The sequence below is a fragment of the Apteryx rowi genome, unplaced genomic scaffold, assembly GCF_003343035.1.
Source record: "Apteryx rowi isolate R43461 unplaced genomic scaffold, aptRow1 scaffold_140, whole genome shotgun sequence".
NCBI lineage: Eukaryota > Metazoa > Chordata > Aves > Apterygiformes > Apterygidae > Apteryx > Apteryx rowi.
The window spans coordinates 1,342,899-1,362,062 of NW_020447642.1; the positions used below are offsets into that span (position 1 = coordinate 1,342,899).

The window sequence follows — 19,164 nt, forward strand, 5'->3', positions numbered from 1 at the left end:
GCAGTGCTGACGGCGCCTCGCCTCGCCATGGCTCCCAAGGGCGGCCCCGGCGGGCGGCAGCAGTCCGAGGAGGACCTGCTCCTGCAGGACTTCAGCCGCAACCTCTCGGCCAAGTCCTCCGCGCTCTTCTTCGGCAACGCCTTCATCGTCTCCGCCATCCCCATCTGTGAGCGGCGGGGGCCCGAGGGGCAGCGGGTGGCAGGGGGAGGCCTGAGGGGGGTGACGGCTCCTGAGGGGGCGACAGGCCCTGAGGTGGGAGAACAGCCCCTGGGGGCAGCCCCTGAGGGGAGCGGCAGCCCCTGAGGGGAGCGACAGCCCCTGAGGGGGGGACAGCCCCTGGGGGGGGTGACAGCCCCTGGGGGGGGGGAGGGGGAGCCCCTGAGGGGAGCGACAGGCGCTGAGGGGGGGGCAGGAGGGAGCCCTTGGGGAGCGGGGGGTGACAGCCTGCGAGGGGCAGCAGGGAGATGCTCCCCTCTCCCCCTCCCGAGAGAACTGGGGAGACCCTGAGGAGAGCAGCGGCCCCCACAGCCCAGAAAAAGGCCGCCCTCGGGCTCCTTGCACATCGCTGGCGGTCGGATGCCCCTCTAGGCACCCTGGCGACGTGGCGGGACAGCGGCGCAGAGGCCTCGACCACAGCCCAGGGCATCTAGGCTGTTGGACCTTGCCTTGAGCTGGACCCATGCTGAATTAGGTTGGCTGTGTCTGTACCGTGTTAGATTCAGCTTTGAAGTTGGCACTTCTTGGAGCAGGGGATTCGGTGGTTATTCTGTGATGTGCAAAGATGAATGGGCTGCAGGCTAAATATCGATGTGCCAACATCAAACCTATGTACAGTCAACTGGCAATTTTATGCTGTGCTGTTTTGGTGCTTCTGAGTTGAATTTGAGATAGTCTCATAAAGCCCACATAAACCAAAAGTATTGCAGATTTTTCTTTCTGAAGGCATTTTGTAATGCAGCTTGGAGACACGCAGGTGACTTTGCAGGAGCTGGCTTTGGTCCAGCAGAGCTGGTGCTGAATTAGAGCTAATAAGCTACGTAGGACTCCTGGGGAGACATTTTGCTTGAAGAGAGAAATCACTCTTAATGCCTTTTTTTCTTCTTCTTCTTCTTTTAAGGGCTCTATTGGAGGATATGGCATATGGATCTTGTTCAGTCTGCAGTCCTGTATAGTGTAATGACCCTCATCAGTACCTATCTAGTAGCTTTTGCATATAAGAATGTCAAGTTTGTTCTCAAACACAAGTAAGTTTGCTGACTATTTGAAGTATGACTTAACTATTAAAGAAACTGATGAAAAAAGCACTTACAAGATTTTTTGATGAGTAAAAATATCTGAAATAGTACAATGAAGAACTACTTTGTTTTATATAGAAGTTGTAAGAGATAAGCTACTTCATCCTGCATTTTGCTGTGTTTTGATGTTTTGATATTCCATTGTATTAGTTCTTGAATTGCTTTAATGGGAAAGTTACAACTCAAATGTTAAACGATCAGCTTTACTTCTTGAGCGCACTTCTCTTGAAAGACCTTGACAGCAGTTTAAGAAGCAACACAATTAAAAATTAGATGTCCTGCTTTTGAAAGAGTCTCTTCAGCAAGATAAATGGCTGCCAATATGAAAGTGTTTGTGCTCAGTATGGACAGAGCAATTACTGGCTTTTCTTAAAACTGTTGCCTATTACCTTGAGATTGTTAAATTTGGAGTCGGGGCAGGGGAGAGGGCATTTGGTTCAAGTAATTGACAGACTTTTCTGTTTGTTATCAGCATCTCTTTTATAATTGGTTTCTGTCATCTTTCTTGCAGTTACAGAATCAACTGGTCTTGTCAATTAGGAGCACGGTGAAATAGCAAAACCACCTGTATTTTCAGTGGCTATTGCCAGAAACTACATTTGACTATGTTTTTAGTAATTTGACTATTACTCACCGTCTTTTGGCAAATCTGTTCAATATCTTGGCTATTTTATTCTTCATTATAAATACAATTTACTATAATCCAAATTTTTTTTTCATTTTTTTACCTTTAACATAAATGGTGTTTCTTACAGAGTAGCACAGAAAAGAGAAGATGCTGTTTCCAAAGAAGTTACTCGCAAGCTTTCTGAGGCAGACAACAGGAAGATGTCTCGTAAGGAGAAGGATGAAAGGTAATCCTCTTTGTTTCCTTCTTTCCTTCTTTTGCTTGTAATACCACCTAGTATCTTCAAGCTGCAGATAGGATTTTAGAGACTGTCTCTTCGTCTGTTTTGTCTACATATTCCAGTAAGAAGAAGCTGTGCTATCAGCTCTTTGTTCATCTATAAAGCTTTTTTGAGGTGAGTTATCAATGAAAGGTCAGACTTTGAAACCTTTATCAATAAGGGCTCATAAGGCAACAACCCTGTCCTTGAACCGCAAAGCAAAACACCTTCTCATACGGGCCTTCTTATAACTGTCTGAAGAGTAAGCATCATAGCTGTCTTTAGAAATAACAAAAGTTCCTTTTTTTAAGGACAGACTAGTTCAGGGGTTTCCAAAGGTTGCAATGTATTTTGTGTAGTGGAGTGCCAGTTCCTTCACAAGAGCATTTCCATATTCTGCCAGGTAGTACTTGTCACTCCGAATGGTTATAACTGGCAAAATTGCATATGCAAACTTCCAGTTTAATAGCTCTTATATTAATATCCAAGTTATTCCTGATGAGTATATCAGGAAGCACTCAGTATTAGATTAGATGCCCCTTTTGACTGTACAAGACACTAAGAATTGAACTGTTAGCTGTTTGGAAAAAAAAGCTCTTTTAAGTGCCAGGCTATCTAACAAATATGAAGTCACAAAAAGAAGTGTTATTTATAGAGGGCTAAGTTTGACATGCGTAATGGTAAAACAAACACAAGACAGTTAAATATGTAAGTGCATAGTGTATATAAGGTTTTTATCTCTAACTAACGAGCTGACTGTTAGTTGTTGCTGTGCTCTGTCTTTTAGAAGTTGGCTATGACAAGAGCAGCAGCTAGTAGTTTATTATATTAGGTGTCAGTCTCTTCATAATGTTGTGTGTGTCAGCCTATACATTAAGTTAGAAATGTGTGAAATAATGTCTCTACTTGTACACAGAATTCTGTGGAAGAAAAATGAAGTTGCAGATTACGAAGCAACAACTTTTTCCATCTTTTACAACAATACCCTCTTTCTCGTCTTGGTCATCATTGCTTCATTCTTTGTGTTGAAGAACTTCAACCCAACTGTGTATCCTTTATTAGTGCACTTGAAACAACTAAAATCCTATTCCTGTTTGTTGTCATTTGTAGCTGTGTTTGCGATCTGGGTTGTGAGATTACTCTTTAGATATACGCAGGTCATTGTAATGCCTCCACTTGGAAACATTTGAACATACAAATAGAGAATACCAAAAAAATCTCCAACTCACATAAACGATTTGTTATCATCTGACACTAGATGTTTTAAGGGTATCACCTGAACGATCTACAGAAATTCTTATGGCACTGCCATTTCAAATGTAATGGTTTGTGCAATAAGGAGGCAGTTCACAGTCATGCAGAAACACTGCATTAGGGTTAGTTGCCACATGCTGTTACATTACAGAATTGTTTAGTTTCAGGAAGTTCACAAGTAAAATAATTTCTTTTACTTAAGTAAATAAATACTGCCAATAAGTGCTGCATATATTAATGAAAAATCTGCTGTATTTAACAATATTTATAACTTCTTTTAAATGCACAGACTAAACTTCATAAGTGTCTTAATTGTAAAGTTAAGTACACTTGTAAATTCAGCATCTTGCTAATAGCCTGAAATACAGCTTAGAATCAAGGCTATGGTGTTGCAATGCCTATTTTAAAACTCATATAAAGGAAAATAGTTTCAATCCCTTTTTTTGTTCAAACATCCTCTGCTAAATGTTTTGTCCAAAAGAAGGTTGGTTGTGGTACCTTAAAAGTTTATATCCTTAACTTTTTCCCTACAGAAACTATATTCTTTCTATAAGCGCTTCGTCAGGACTGATTGCCCTGCTATCTACAGGATCCAAGTAGACAAAAAAAACAAAAAAAAAACCAGTTTATTTCTGTGGGAGGGTTAAATTTCCTTACAAAAGTTTAAGGGTGGAATTGGACTACTTTTTTTTATAATGTGACTGCTTGAGGGTTCTGGGGGAGAGGGTTTGAAAAGAAAATGAGTGAATTATATTTACTTTTGGTATCTTTACAAGGTATTGTTCAATAATTGAATGAATCAAATTTGTTATTAGCAAAGAAAGAAGATGGCATGTGAGCAGTTACTGAACATAACTTTTCTGAAGCACTTCATAGGTGTGCTGGTACTGCAGATTATCTGACAAGCCCAGCAGACCGTAACGGAGTGCTACACGGTGACACGGAACAGCTGTGCTCGAAACCATTAACAGAATTTGGTGACTGTTACAAGAGCCGAACTCACTGATCTTAAAAAGTGACAATCCACCATTTATCATTGTAACTTGAAAAGTTTTAATAAAAAGGAGGCTTTTCTGTTAATTAATTCTTTGTATTTCCATTCTGAATTTCTGAAAATGGGGATTTTCATGGGCAGGCTGTGTGTGTAGGTTTGTCAACTCATAAGAGTCTCCTCAAGTCAGCATATATACAGTTTTCCTGGAACAACTCCTCATTCTTAAGCAACTTATGACCATGGACAGAACCTAAACAAGTGTCCTAGGAAAATGGTTTGGAATTGGTTTGAAAGTAGTTTTTTTTCTTTTCTTTCTCTTTTTTTTTCATTCATCTCTGAAGTCTTAACAGCCAGGTTTCCTGGCACAGCCTAACTAATAGGCAAGTCATTTTAGCTGTTTTATTTTTAAGCAGGTTTATCATACAATCCTTTTGCTTTTTTCATGCTATCAGTGAAGCAGATGATCCACATGTTAAATGATAAGTTGTACTAGTATTAATATAGTTGTATTATAAAAGTTATTGATATTGCCATTACAGATCTGGTATCCTAAAAAAGAAAGAGTGAGCCTATAATCAGATTTAAAGTAAGAATTACTATGCTAATCTTTATACTCTAATAAGATTCATCTTCAGGTAAAATACAGAAAAACAAAGATTCAAGAGGCTGCAGTCTTAAAGTGCCCTAGAAATGTATCTGGCTTGGCTTCAAGTATGCTGAGCTTGTAAACTTTCCCTAACAAGTTGAAATAACGTTTCACTGTTCTAGGTAGTCAGGTAACTTTTCAGCTTGATTAGTTTCCTAGTCTGACTTGTATCACTGGTGGGTCCTAGGGCTAGTACGCGAGAGGCACAGATGAGGGCCGAATTCAAATGATCTTGTGACCCCAGCAGGAAAGGCAAAGAACTGTATTTCTGATATTGTTTTTGAGGTGTTCTGTTTTGATAACGCTGTTAAAAAGAATTTTCTTACTAAGCCATTGCTGAGGGCAGAAGAGTAATACAACAATGCCTACCTGAGGCATTAAAACACCCATATTTGTCAGCATTTGCCAAAGCCTGATCAAGAATTTTCCACTGTTCTTGATGTTAATCCTAAACTACAGTCAGCAGCATGCTAATTCTGACAAATCCATGACAGTGTCAAAAAATAGTACCTACATTACCCAGTGCCTGTGGACTATTACATATTTCTCTCTTCAGCATCTTATTGGGATCAAGGTTTTTTTTTTTTCCTCCAATCTTCAATTCCACTGTGTAATTTGCTTTCCTGTAAAGGTAATACTGTTGATTTGTTTGCATCATGAAAATTCCATTGGTTTTGGTACACTTTAGAGCTGCCAGTGAAAATTAGTTTTCTGTTCAGTCATTTAACACTCTCCAACTTATCCTGAGTCTCCTCCCTCAATATAGGTGGATTTTTCTTTATTGTTCCTGCTTATTAGCTATTAAAGGAATATTTTCCATATTACTGCTGCTTGCCTTGCATAATTGTACTTCCCTTGACCTATCACTTATTACAAAGGATATATTTATATATATATATATTTTTTTTTAAACAGCTGTTAGGATTTTAAAGTCCTGAATAGAAAATTCATTACTACAGAAGTTAGACAGTAGCATACAGGACCATATAAACTTAAATATGACACTAAATATAAATATTTAGCATGTATAAAACAATTCTAACATACTTTTATAAACTCATAATCAAAGATAATGCCAAGTTCACCATTCTGTAAGCAACTGGACTTGAAGATTGCTGTTTTGCTAGTCATTGTTGTTTTGTTTTGTTTTTCTCCCCCCATAGCTTCTACCAAAACTATACAGTAGTTAAATTCACACACATAAATAGACAGTGCTGATGCTCATTTTACTTGTCAGTATTTGTAGAGATGAAGACTAGCTGCAGGTATTTTTCAGGAAATCTTCCATCTAGAGAAAAGTAAATTGAAGCAGCCCTTTCTTCTGTGATTACTGTCAGTTCACTGAGTCTTTTATTAACAGCTTTTCATCTTACCTTAGGTTTTTTTTTTTGTATTGACAGTTACTAAGGCCTGAAGCGTATTACGTGCCAGAATTTTTTGGAGAAAAAGAGGTGCAGAATTGACAGCCTGAAACAAAAGTGTTTTTTTTTTTTTTTTTAAACAAAACGCAAGTCTATTCTGTGGACTTCTTCACAAAAAAGTGTGATTTTCGCAATGCTCGCTACCAGATGTGCCCGGTTTCATATGTGTGATGCTGAAAGTTAGCCTAAAGCTAGGTTAATGCTTGGCATCCCGTTGTCCTCTGACAGAGTCTGAGAACAAGCTGACTTTTAGCTTTTTCTCTGAGACAATGCCTTCTCCTTTTTAATAAAAAAAAGGGGGGGGGATTAATATAATGTTTGTAGTAATACACTGTTGGATTCCCAAATAGATGAGAAAGAGGAAAAGAGAACACTGAGTTGTACCCCCAGAGGTGAAAAAAGGAACAAGTTTGTTACTGGGAAAATAATTCACTCGGTAAATGTATAAAGCCAAAACCCATGTGCTGCACGTGAAGATTTTTTTTTTTTAAATACTTAAATAGTAAATTTTCATCTAGAAAATACACAGTAAGTACTGCAGTGTTAAGGTATGTGGCCCACAGCAGTGAAAATCATTAATAGCTAGGAGGTGACAAGCACTTCAGTGGATGTCTCCACCTCCGCTACCAGTGACTAACCAGCCCAGGGTCATTTTGGTGAGGATGACTGCTGAAATGTAGTGGGATTTTCCATGAATTGTCTTGAGGACTTTCCCATTATGTTAATTTCCAACAAAAATATTATTTATGATTGGCATGAGTCTTAGCAGACTAACTTTAAAACTACCTTCTCCAAGATGTGCAGCGCATGGCAAAAATCAGACCTTCAGTCGACAGCTGTATTCCACGTTTGTGGCCGGATGTCATTTTCCCTTGTCCTAAATGGGTACAGTTAAAGATTAACGTTTCGCTGCGGAATGCTATGTATTTGTTTTCCAAGTAATTCACACTACAGTGGCACCGTACTTTTAACCAGTGTGCATATTCCCTTTTCATAAACAGTATCGCTATTAGTAATACGTCTTTAAGTATGAAATTAGGTGCACAAAATGCTTTTATTGTGTCCAAGCAGAAGTCAAAGTCAGACTGCGGTTCCTGATATACAGCAACTAAGTTCATTTACACATACCATAGCTCATTGAATTAAATACAGGAAAAGAAAAAACAAATTAAGTATTAGTATCTGTTCGTGTGGCACAGAAGTGCTGTACACACTTTGCAGATACCATGAAGTTAAGGGAAATAGAATACAAGGGTCCTACAAATACTGTACATAACTGTACCCTATAGGAAGTATGATTATTCCATACAAGTGTGAAATATGTACTGAAATCATAGGTGCATTTTACAAAGCAAAGTCATGGTAAAAATATAACATGGTTCTTAAAATAGGCAAATTAATGATGTTGACCATCAACTCCTCAGAGGGATGAAAAAACACACAAAAAACCCCTACTGGTTTAAAATGTATCTTAAAAATACTATGCATTTACTTATGCCCGATTCCAGAACAAGTTAAAGCAAATGTAGCCCTCCACCAAAATACATACCTGATTTTTCTGGTATTTTTCAGCAGCTTTAATATTATATATATTTAAAAGTATCTATATCCTTAAAAGCTCATGAATATTGAAACTTGCAATAGCTATGTCTACAAGCAGGCAAAAGTAGAGGCAGATTTCTGTAAATTGCAAAAACTAATATTTTATCATGGATTCGTTGGTTTAAAGTCTGTTTAGAACTAGAATTCTGCAAACAGCAGTTGTTTTCGTTAACCTGACATGCCCGTTTGGGTTCTCACTCTGCTCTTCTGACCTGTACTCAGAAATACTTCTTAGGAGCACTCCACAGCTGAAATAAGCAGTATAGTTAGGAGCTGAGCTTTATGATTTCTAACTAATTTTCTGACTTAAGTCCCTTATTCAATTACAATCTAAGTCTAAAGCCTGTATTCAGCATTAAAAAAAAAAAAATGGAAAATTTGAACTTGCCCATTCTATCTGTTAATCTAACTGAAGCAACTTTATAGCTGAAATTTCCCAAATGTGGATTTATTAAAACCTTAAGTTGTATCTGGCTTTGTTCATTGAAAAAATATATCTGTACATCCTTCTTTAATTACCAAGTACCCAAAGGTTATAAATTATTTTTTGCTTTACATATGTTTGTCACAGCACAAGCATGAGGTGCTAAGAGTAAAGTAAAAATTAATGATTTCAGTTGAAGGTAAGAAAATAGGAGATCATTCTCGGTTGTAAGAGAGATCAACTGTGCTTTTAAATTCCACTGCAGATTGGTAGCAACAGCACACATCTCGAAGGATCCAGTAACAGTAGACACGGAGCAGCAAGCTGCCGAATGATTCTCATGACCGGATATTAATTCGGTACTGTACTACGTGTACAGAGCACTATTTTAAACCATGCAGTCCAGGTAAGTCATGCATTGCATTATGATCTGTAGTCCTTCTTGCTGTAGGGCTTATTTCCCAGAATATTATCTATTTCATTTACAATATGTGATGTCATCTTTGGAAGAACCTAGGAGCAGAAGAAAACCCACGTTTAATTAAGCTTCCATTAAAAATAGTCACAGGTTTTTCCAAATCTAAATCCAGATTTATCAAATAATGGTTTCTCTAGGGTTTGTTTTTTTTTTTTGTATGTGTGACAAATATTTATCTAATATCTTTTTCCCCTAAGGGAAAATTACTGTAGTATCTTGTGAGGAATCACTGAAATGCTCCTAAACTTCATGTGCACAACGTTCCCCCACTGCACTGGGAAAAAGCTGGCGGCAAGAACATCAGAGGAAACTTATTGCGAAAAGCAACAGGAACAGTTAAAGAAGTCGGTGCATACGACATGGGATCTGTGCTTTTTTTTAGGGACTGTTGCTGAAGACGTAGCACAGAATAGATCATACGATGCCCTGGGATCGGGTCACTTGCTTTTTCAAGTCCGCTTTTGATCAGTACGAGCGCGACACGTGAAACCCGCCGGCAGCACCCTCTTGGTGCTGAGCACGGATGCAGCTCCCGCGGCCGGCTGGAAGCCGGGGTGAAGTACAGTCATCTGCCTCATTAACGGGCGTAACTAGAAGCGTAACAGGCCTGACATGAAATGCACAATATCAAACCTACGTGAGGACACCAGTTTCAAGGTATTCTAACGCCACCTTGAAATAACTCCAAAGAGAGCAAAGCAGTAGCTAATATATCAACGCTTAATTTTAATTACCAAAGTTTTAATTCGCAGCCGCTGTAGGTACTTGCCTGTATGGCTCCCAGGTTCTCTATCAGCTGCTCCGGGCTGGAAGATCCCAGCAGGACAGAGCTGACCCCCTCGTTTCGCAGGCACCAGGCTGGGGGCGAAGATGCAAGAGGGTCAGGGACACAGGGCTCGCTACAGCACGTTAGCGCAGATGCTTTCTCTAAAAAAAACTGCAAACGTTGCAGCCTTCAAGATGGAAAAAATTCCTTTTTACGCACCTTCAAAAAGTCTTCAACCTCTCGATCCTTAGCCCCCCCCCCAAATTGTTTATCAAGGCAGAGACCCCCGCAGAGCACGGGTAATGCTGCTGAGGTAGACTTGCTGGCTTTAGTGCTTTCCACCGGCTCCTTTCGCGAAGCCTGAGAACTGGTAGACCGTAGCTTGAAAATAATCACTATAGAAAAAAACCTGTCCGTAAAGGATTTTTTTTTTCTAATATTTGTCAAAGCTTCTATCTCTATTTGAAAATAACATTTTTGGAAGCTGTCATTTTTCAGGTCACTTGAGTCATTTCTTATGCTGTTAAACAGGATAATTATGTGTCATGTCGATATTTCCCTTTTCCGTTTTTAAATGTGCTCTTTCTTCGCATTGGATTGTTCTCGTTCTCGCAGATTGAAAATTAGTAACGCTTGATTCACCACATCTGCATCACTCGCCACTTTCTGTCCTTTCCGTCTTGCTGATCTACTTCCTCTATCATCGTCTAAATAATTCAGGGCCGCTCAGTCTGCGGAGGTTTTTCCCCAGCATTTCCTCACCTAAGCCCCTTTCTGGTTATGTCTTGTGCTTTTTTTTGATGGGACGAGCAGGAAGGAAAGCGATGGGGCCGTTTTTGCCCCCAAACCGCGAGCCCGCAGCAGTGGCTCGGGCAGCTCCACGTCCCCCCTTGTGAATCAAAGCCCGCGGCGGCGGCGGCTGGGCACTGCGGCTCCCGCGTGATTTTTAAGTACTTTCCCTCCCCGCTGTTAGCGGCCGAATGACGCCGCGGCGCCAGACGGTCCTTACCGACGGCGAGCTGAGGTAGAGTGCAGCCGAGGCGCTCGGCGATGGGGGACAGGTCCTTCAGCTTCACCTGCTGCTTTCGGCCCTCCTCGCTTACGATCTTCTCTTTCAACCACTGGTAGCACTGGAGACCGAATACAGCGCAAACAGCTATTAGTTTTAGGTCCTCCAGAATGGGAACCTTGCAGCAAATTATTACCATCTCCTAAAAATATATATATATATATATATATATATATATATATATATATCTAACCCAGGAGTTCCTGAACCCGAGTAATGCAGTGATTTGCTGCCCGAAGTAATTAGGACAGGGAAAAACACGTCTCCTTTAAGACGCTCCATCTGTATCCGCTTGGCTTATGCCCCTGAAGGACTCGTACTAAAAATCTGGAACTTGCCCAGTTTTACTATTGGGCCACTGGGTCCAATCCCAGAATGGGGAAAAAAAAATATATATATATATATATATATATATTAGTTATCCTGAGAAGATTTTGATTGAAAAAAAAAACAAATAGTGAGAGAACATCTGATCTGGGTCAAGATTTACTATTAACATTCAAGATTGGGAAATTAATTAGAAGAAGCCAAGATTTCTGTTCTCCCAGCTCCAAACTCAATTCTGATTCATTCTGACCCATTAATCCGGATCCCTCTGCAACGCCACCTTCTTGGCTAGTTTACGACTGCATCGATGGTTAATAAACCGCCGTGGGCACCGCGTGCCGCGGGGAAACCCCAGCGGCTGTACCACCACGGGCCGCCTTTGGGCCGGCGTTTGGTGGCCAAAGCGTCCTTCCAAGGGGCCACCAAGCCCGGCGGCGGCAGCAGAGCCAGAGCCTGCCGGTAACGCAGGAGCGGAGCCCGTCCGTCTGTCCGTCCATCTGCCCGCACTTCTTGCGCGCCTGCTGCCCGTGGCAGCACCTACCTTCAGGGCAGCCCTCGAGCTCTCGGGCACCCCGTTTCCGTACTTCCCTGAGATGATGCCGCAGGCTAGCGGAGACCACGTCATCGCGCCCACCCCTGCGGGAAGCAGAGAGGGCAGTTCAGGGAACCGGGAGAAATCAGCGTTGCACCAAAAAATGGCGCTTCCAGCCTCCCCCCCGGGCGCTCGGACGCGGTGGGGATTTACGGAGACGGACGCCGTTCCCCACCCAGCGCCCCAGCTCCGACCGAAAACGGGAGCAGCGGCCTCGGACCTCACCTATTTTGTGGTACAACTCCGGCAGCTGCACCTCCACTTTCTCCCGCTGGAAGAGGTGGTACTCGGCCTGCTCGCACACCGGCGGGATCATGTTGAACTGCCGCGCCACCGAGTAGGCTTCCTGCAGGGAAGCGAGCGGAGGTGAGCGCCCCGCGGCGCCCCGCCGGCACCGCGCCGGCGCCGCGGCCGCCCTGCTCACCATGATCTCCATGGCGCTCCAGCGCGACGTCCCCCAGTACATCGCCATGCCTTGGTTTATCACGTGCGTCATCGCACGCACGATTTCTGCGGAGAAAAGGAGAAAAAAAACAAACCCAAGCCTGAGCGCTGTCTTAGCTTTTGTCTGGTTTGATTTAACGCAAGCACGCATTTAGTCTCGCTTCCTTTTGCTGGCACCACCAAGACGCTGGTGGTAAATCATGAAACTGAGCAATCCACCGGTTTACATCGGTCATCTCGATCCGCGCAGGAACTTCAGCGTGAATAGACTAAAGCTCACCAAAACGCTCAGTTTTCTCCTCCTTCGCCCCCAGCGCTGCCGTCCCGGCCTGCTGCCCCTAACGCCCCGAGCTGGGTGCGTTGCAAATAACCACCGTCAGCATGAAGAAACACCACGAACGCGGGGACAGCGGGCAAAGAACGAGCCGAAGCCATCGCTTCGGTGCTGCCACTCGCCCTTCTGCAACGCAACGTCCCGCATCCGGGTTTGCTCCCGGCGGGAGCAGGGACCGGCACTGCAGCGGCAAGGTCGGCTCCGGCAGCGCCACTGAGCCGTGGGCGCCAAAACCTCAGCAAGACTCCAGGCTTCCTTGGCTTTAAATAACCAGATTAAATACCAGGCTTGGGAATCAAGGGAGCGCATGCATGCATTTTGCTTTTTGTGAAGAAAAGGGAAAAAATCGTCCCCAGCCCACAGCTGCCCGGGAGGTTCGGGAGCGTGAGGTGATGCAGGCAGTAACGCACCGGCGTCTCTTGCCGGGCTCAGACACAGCTCTTCCATACATGCAATACTGCACGCTTGCACTAGATTTGTTTGCAATATATTGCACATTTGCACTAGATTTGCTTGCACTAGGTTGCACATTTGCCTCCCGGCGCCGCAGCAGCTTGGCTGGCGCCAGCGCAACCTCCTGCCCTTTCCTCTTTTTCCCGAGCCACCCTCCAACAGGAGGGGCTGGACGCGTTTTCCAGGAATTCAGTCCTTCCAATGAGGACATAGCATCAAAGAAACTGCACGGCAAAATATTCAGCCTCATGGATAAGGTTAGCCGTTCCAATAGCAAATCATTCAAACCGAGAGGAACAAGCTAAATCACATCGGAGAAGCACGAAGGGACGCTGGCTAGGCAGCCGTCAGCAGCGTGGCACAAGGCGGCTCACGCGGAGCGTTTCAGCGCTTCCTTCTCCCGAGCAAGCGGCAGGAGGCCGGTTGCCCTCTGCGGATGCCTGATGAATCCCTGCCCTGCCAAACCGCAGAGCCGCTATCCCGAACGCAGCCCTGATCCCGGCAGCGCCGGCCCTGGACCAGCTGCCTTTTGTCGCCAGCAGCCTCGGCCGATTTACGGCACCGAAAAGCACCGCTTGGCAGAGGCTGGATTTCACCGGCGATCCCGACTCCCAGATTTCTTCTGGAGGCAGCGACGAGCGGCTGCCTGGGACGACGTCTCCGTCCGTGCTCCTCGGAGGACGCCGAGGGAGATGACAGCATCCTTGCGCCGGGCTCCTTCGCGCTCTTTATAGGCTTTATGCTGAAGAGGAAGAATTCCGCATCCCAGGAAATGTTTTCCTGGTATTTTGGCTTGACCCCCCCCCATCTCCCTTGAAGAATAGTGTTCAAATGCTGGAGAACTGAAGTCAACGCAGAATATACATATATATATACACAGTATATAAAAATATACGTATATTATATATATGTATGTATGTATATATCCTTGCTGACGAGATGGGCAAGGCTGGGGGACGGTTTGTGCCCAGCGCACACCTGCATCTCCTCGTTTGCTCGCTGCCCCGTAGCGATGACACATCCCTTCGGACGGGGAGATGGTTGGTTTTAAAACTCAGTGAACTTCTTTTCAAGAGCCGCAGACCAGCCTCCAGCAGCACAGGGACAATTTTGCAGCAGCTTGGCGTCGCTCGCTCCGAACCTGGCGCCAGCGGGGCCGACCGGCGCGCCGCTTGGAAAAGGCGCTCGGGATGCAAAAGCGCATCTGCTAACGTGGCTTTTTCTTATACCTTCTGGAAGGGCTAATCCAAGCTGAAGGAAACAAACCTCGAGTGAAAAAAAAAAAAAAAAACACGTTGCTCTCGAATAACGAGGAAATGCTCGTGCAGCGCCTGCGCGGCGGAACAAGGCGGGGGGAGGAAACGGGAACAGTTTGCATCAACATCCAAAGCCGCTCAGCTCCACCAGCCCCTCCGGCTGCTTCTCCGGGCATTTCCCAGCTGGCCAAACGCTGCTCTAAGGATTTCACTCTGGGCTTGTACAAATTTGGGATCCTTTTCCAGGGTGTGCTGTACCTCGAGGTTTACTGCTCGCCCCGAGGCTCCCCGGCGGTTCCCCGCGCCCGGCGCTGGCCGGCGTTCCCGCGGCTCCGTCCTGCGTCCCGCCGGCTCCCCGAAGCTGGGAGGATCGGGGTCGCGGGAGCGCGAGGCAGCGGCGCAGACGGGGCCGTCCCATGTGCACCTCTCCGTCCTGCAACCGCCTCCATGCGCCACGTGTCCTCCTTCCTTCCATTCCTCACTTATTTAGGAAGCTGACCCTGTGCCGCCACGCACGCGTTTAACCGCGGCATACATATATATATATATATATATATATATATATATAAAACCAAAAAAAACAAAAAAAAGCCTTCAATTTCCTTTGAAGAGATAGGAATTCGTTTCATTTCAGTGTAAATGCACAGGCCCCCAGGATACCGCGAAGGAGGTTATTTCATATTTAAGCTGCCCGAATTCTTCATAAAACGCGGTTTGCGTTTTTCATTCGGCCTCGGCCTGCACCCGCGAGCCCGGCGCAGCGCGTCGGAGCCGCGGTCGCGGCGGCCACTGACCTTCCATGGGGGTGTTGGTGTCGGGGCGGTTGGCGAAGACCACGTCCACGTACTCCAGCTGCAGCCTCTGCAGGGAAGCCTTCAGCCCTGCCAACGGCAAAGGGAGAGAAACCCGCCCCGGCCCCCGTCGGAGCTGGTCTAACGCCTGCCAATACGCACTGCGTGCGGCGCGCTGCGCCCCGTACCGCGCTCCCGACCCGTCCTCCCGGGAGCAAGGTGCTCCGCTGAACGCTCACCAGGAATGAGCCAAAGCAGAGCAGCTTGAAGGCGCTCGCTGAATTTTGGGGCGAGAAACCGGTCGTTTTTGCTAAGTGTTTCTATGGAAATGCTTGGAGTGTTTCTATGGAAAGTAGCTAACATCGGCATTTGCATTGTTTGCTACGTTTTCTGTGACGTTACGTCAACTGCTGCCAGGTTTTTTTTTGTTTTTTTTTTATATATATAATTTCTTGAAACGCGACAGACGCAGAGAGAATCGGCCGAGCCCCTGGGGCGCGCTGGCCCCGGCGCCGAGCCCCGGCGTTCCCTCGCCCCAGAGCCCAGCGACACGCTGCGGAAGCAAGAATCGCCGTGAGCCGTTAGGGTTTATTGCATAAATCAAAGCGAGGGCTAATCACCTCCAGTATGCACAGTGCAATAAAAAAAAAAAATAATAATAATAGTTGCAATAATGAAAAAGGATTTTTTTTAAGCAAGGCGCTGTTTCCATGGCTTTCCAAACAAAATGTCGTTCTGCAGGCCCCTGTGGAGCAGCTTATACACATATATGCATGTATGTATGTATAAAAAAAACCCAAGCCAATACCATATGAATGCAAAGGAAGACGAGGTGCAGGCATTTTAGACCCAACGGAGACCGGGATGAACAGAGCCATATGGATGAACACGGCAGCGCACAAGACAATAGCACAATTCCGTGGGAAACGGGACTGAATGCAAAGAGCTAGCTGAAAGAGCGTGTTTGGGGAAAAAAAACAAAAACAAAAAAAAAAGAACCCATGGTTTTGCAGGGATCGGACAAGCAGCACCAAGGCCCCGGAAGGGACGAGCTGGGGAGCCGCATCGCGCCCCGCTCGCTCCCACCGCAGCGGCACAGGGAAACCGGGGCGGAAAGCAGCGCTCCGGCCAAATGCGCGATACACCTGGAAACGGCACACGCGGAGGGGAGCCGAGCCGAGCTGAGCCGCCCGGCGCCACGTACCTTCGATGATGTGCTTGCGGGAAAGGCCTCTCTCCGTCTCGGCCCTGCAGGGAAGGGAAAGGAAGGGAAGGGAAGGGATGGAAGGGGCAGCGTCGGGGGGAGCCGGCACCGCACTGCGCTCGGATCAATAGGAGCGACCAGGCGTTTGCGACGTGCCCGGTGCAGGGGCGCCGCGAACGTTCCCCAAATCCCCAAAGGTTGCACCGCCCTGGTGCCCGCAGGAGCCCCGTTCCCGAGGCACGGTGCCGGGGAAGCTCCCGCCCGGCTGCCCGCCGGGGCCGGCGGCAGCGCGACTTTGCCGCTTGGTTTGGTGCCAGTTTGACGGAGCAGCCGGGTCTGCAACCCGCTGCAAGGCGACCGCGCAGTAAAGCCAGACGGTTACTACAAACCCACATTGCCAAAGCGCGTGGCAGCATCTTATTTATATCCAGGCTCCGCTGGAGAGGCAGAAAACAACATTGCATCTCGCAGCAATGTATATTAATATTTTCTCCTGGAGCAAAAACACCCCCCCACACACGCTATGGCAATGAGATACGCTATTTTAGAAGCCAAGCGGGTTAAAGCTCTGAATAACTTAGCGAGCAGCTCCAGCACCGGGGGCGCACGGGGAGACCTGCGGCCCCCGCGCGGCCCCTTTCCGCTGCAGCCGGAGGGTCCGTGCTCCGGGCTCGCTGCAGGGAGCCGTCTCACCCCGGACCTGTGCATTGCACGGATACTTTGAGCTTCGCATTAAATTAAGTGCAATTCAGGGCAGGGCGCGACCCGCCGTGGGGCCGGCGCCTTCGTCCAGCCCCGATCTCCCGAGACACGTGGCGAACGACCGCGCCGCCGCCGCCTCCGCGACCGCGTTCATCTCTGTTTTTAACTGGGTCGCCTGGCTGTTGCAGGGTAAAACCACGCAGCGGGGAAAACTAGCACGTATAATCACAAAAAAAAAAAAACTTACTTTCCGCCCCAGTACAGTTTTGTTGTTATGACCAGACTGGACCTCCTGCAAAGAGGAAAGAAACAGTATCATCGCTTTAAAAAACAAGTAAATAAATAAAGCCACAGTGCGGGAAGCCAAGCAGAAGCCCGCCCGGGAGCTCTGCCAGCCTGGGAACGGCTCGGCTCAAGCCGAGCGGAGCCGACGCGCAAGGACGAAGCGCAGCTCTAGCGTTCGGTTCTGCACACCGCTACAACCCTTTTCCAAACAGGGCTGGAGCCCGATTCTCTCGCCACGTTAAGGTCAGATGCAGCCGCAGGGAACGACTAGTCTGGTGCCCGAAATTGAAGCTGAATTAGGCAATTCTCCGCTGGGAAAAGCTGCGTTGATTAACGCCGGAGAGGCGGCTGCGCCGGCAGCTGGCAGCACGTGGCTGCACCCGGAGAAACACCCCGGACCCGATCACCCGCGGATGCTAATCGCTATTTTGAAAGCGTTGCAAGGAGCAGGGACGGGAACCGCGGTCACAGAGCATCGCCCGAGTCAGTAAAACCCCCAAAACAATACGTTTGCTGCATTAATCTATAAACTCCAGCACGTTACCAAACCGAAGATTTGCCATTTGCAGAACGCTTTGCTCTATAACGGTATAACACACAATTTATCCGGCTTTTACAAGACCCGACTTTTTCCCTCTTCGGCATGTTTTACGCCGCACAGCCGCCCCCCTGCAAGACAGGGACGCCGCGGGGACCTGCCCGCGGCACACGGGGGAGGCCAACAGGGATCGCGTAGACGCTGCTACGACCGCAGCGCCCCGCTAACGGGCGGCACGTTAATTAGGGATGCTCTCGCAGCAGGCTTCCCGAGACGAAGGCCCGTCACGGCTTCGTACCGCTGATGCACGCGTGCCTCTGCGCGGGGGCGGACGCGGACGGGGCCGCGAGCCGAAGCGCCCGGCGCCGACCTGCTGCGGCCGCACCGCGCGCGCTTTGGGAGCAAAGGCGTTCCCGCGCGCCGTCGGAGCGAGAGGGGCGCCCCGGCCGGGCCCTACCTCCAGCCCTTCTTCCTGAGGATGTTTCCCAGGATCACCTCCGCCCTGCGCAAAAGGGGAGGAAAACAAACAAACAAACAAACAAACAAAAAGCAGCTCAGCCTGGCCGGGAAAGCGCCGAGCCCCTTATTTCCCGCGTCGTGCCCCAGCGCCGGCTCACGCTCGCTCCTCCGGGGCTTTTCCGCCCGCCGCGCCGGGATGCGCTCGCTGCGGGGAGCAGCCCGCCGGGATGCCCACCTCCAGCGGCGAGTCCCAAGCCGCAGGAGTCATCCGCCCAACACGCGCGCGGCTCCGGATTCCTTTTTTCTTTAAATTAAGCAGCGGCACTAAGAGCATTAGCTGCGCCGCAGCACGAGCCGCTGCTCTCGCCGGCACCCGCGTCTCGGTGCTGCCGGTGCTGCAGGCGGTCAATCACCACCTGGGCGTGCGCCGACTTTTCATTTATTCGGGACTTTTTTTTTTTCTTCTTCTTATTTTTTTTTAAAAAGACCAGCAGGTCTAAATAAATAAATAAATAAATAAATGCCTCCCCATGCCCGACCAAACGGGCCGGATTCGCTGCGAAGGGGAGCGGGTCCCGCGGCCCCGTCCGCGGCGGGCGCTCACTTGCCAGCCGCGTACACCTCGGCCGTGTCGAACAGGTTCACGCCGCTCTCGTAGGCAATGGTCATCAGCTGCTCGGCGACCTGCGAGAAGCAGAGGCAGGAGAGGTGACGGCCCCGGCGGTTCGTTCCTTGCCGCGCAGCGACGGCAAGCGCCCTGCCGGCCGGGCCAAAGCGCTAACAACCATCACCGAAAGCAAAGCCCGGGTGTGCTCTGCCTGGAGCTGGAGACCGACGTCCCTGGGTACAGGGGTATGTGCAGGTGCAAATCCGAGTTTGCCCTGCCCGAGCTTGCTTTGAGCTGATCGGACACCAGGATCCACCCCAAGAGCTCTCCTGGTCC

At 47.5% G+C, this 19,164-nt stretch overlaps 2 protein-coding genes across 3 annotated transcripts in view; one reads left to right on the forward strand and one right to left on the reverse strand.

Annotated features, from left to right (window-relative positions):
* Positions 1 to 6: 6 nt before the first annotated feature.
* SSR3 (signal sequence receptor subunit 3) lies at positions 7 to 4,046 on the forward strand. Its single transcript, XM_026057799.1, has 5 exons — positions 7 to 166; positions 1,118 to 1,244; positions 2,051 to 2,149; positions 3,099 to 3,230; positions 3,970 to 4,046. The coding sequence occupies exons 1-5, from the start codon at positions 28 to 30 to the stop codon at positions 4,034 to 4,036; spliced, it is 564 nt and encodes a 187-aa protein (XP_025913584.1). The 5' UTR covers positions 7 to 27; the 3' UTR covers positions 4,037 to 4,046.
* Positions 4,047 to 8,946: 4,900 nt separating this feature from the next.
* Positions 8,947 to 19,164, reverse strand: part of KCNAB1 (potassium voltage-gated channel subfamily A member regulatory beta subunit 1) — a 26,457-nt gene continuing 16,239 nt past the window's right edge. Inside the window, exons 4-14 of one of the 2 annotated variants that reach the window (XM_026057712.1) lie at positions 18,826 to 18,905; positions 18,220 to 18,264; positions 17,187 to 17,231; positions 16,238 to 16,281; positions 15,037 to 15,123; positions 12,180 to 12,265; positions 11,981 to 12,101; positions 11,705 to 11,799; positions 10,777 to 10,897; positions 9,771 to 9,859; positions 8,947 to 9,036 (exon numbers count right to left, since the gene is read on the reverse strand). In XM_026057712.1, coding sequence (XP_025913497.1) covers positions 8,947 to 9,036; positions 9,771 to 9,859; positions 10,777 to 10,897; positions 11,705 to 11,799; positions 11,981 to 12,101; positions 12,180 to 12,265; positions 15,037 to 15,123; positions 16,238 to 16,281; positions 17,187 to 17,231; positions 18,220 to 18,264; positions 18,826 to 18,905 — 903 coding nt within the window. The remainder of the gene's footprint in view (positions 9,037 to 9,770; positions 9,860 to 10,776; positions 10,898 to 11,704; positions 11,800 to 11,980; positions 12,102 to 12,179; positions 12,266 to 15,036; positions 15,124 to 16,237; positions 16,282 to 17,186; positions 17,232 to 18,219; positions 18,265 to 18,825; positions 18,906 to 19,164) is intronic. The other variant, XM_026057713.1, reaches the window with a different exon arrangement.

What these genes read in the sequence shown, in the direction of transcription:
- SSR3 (XM_026057799.1), top strand. Translation starts at nt 28, where the DNA reads ATGGCTCCCAAGGGCGGCCCCGGCGGGCGGCAGCAGTCCGAGGAGGAC. An exon ending in AAGTTTGTTCTCAAACACAA is followed by an intron (nt 1,245 to 2,050) that starts GTAAGTTTGCTG and finishes TGTTTCTTACAG; the next exon opens with AGTAGCACAGAAAAGAGAAG. An exon ending in CGTAAGGAGAAGGATGAAAG is followed by an intron (nt 2,150 to 3,098) that starts GTAATCCTCTTT and finishes ACTTGTACACAG; the next exon opens with AATTCTGTGGAAGAAAAATG.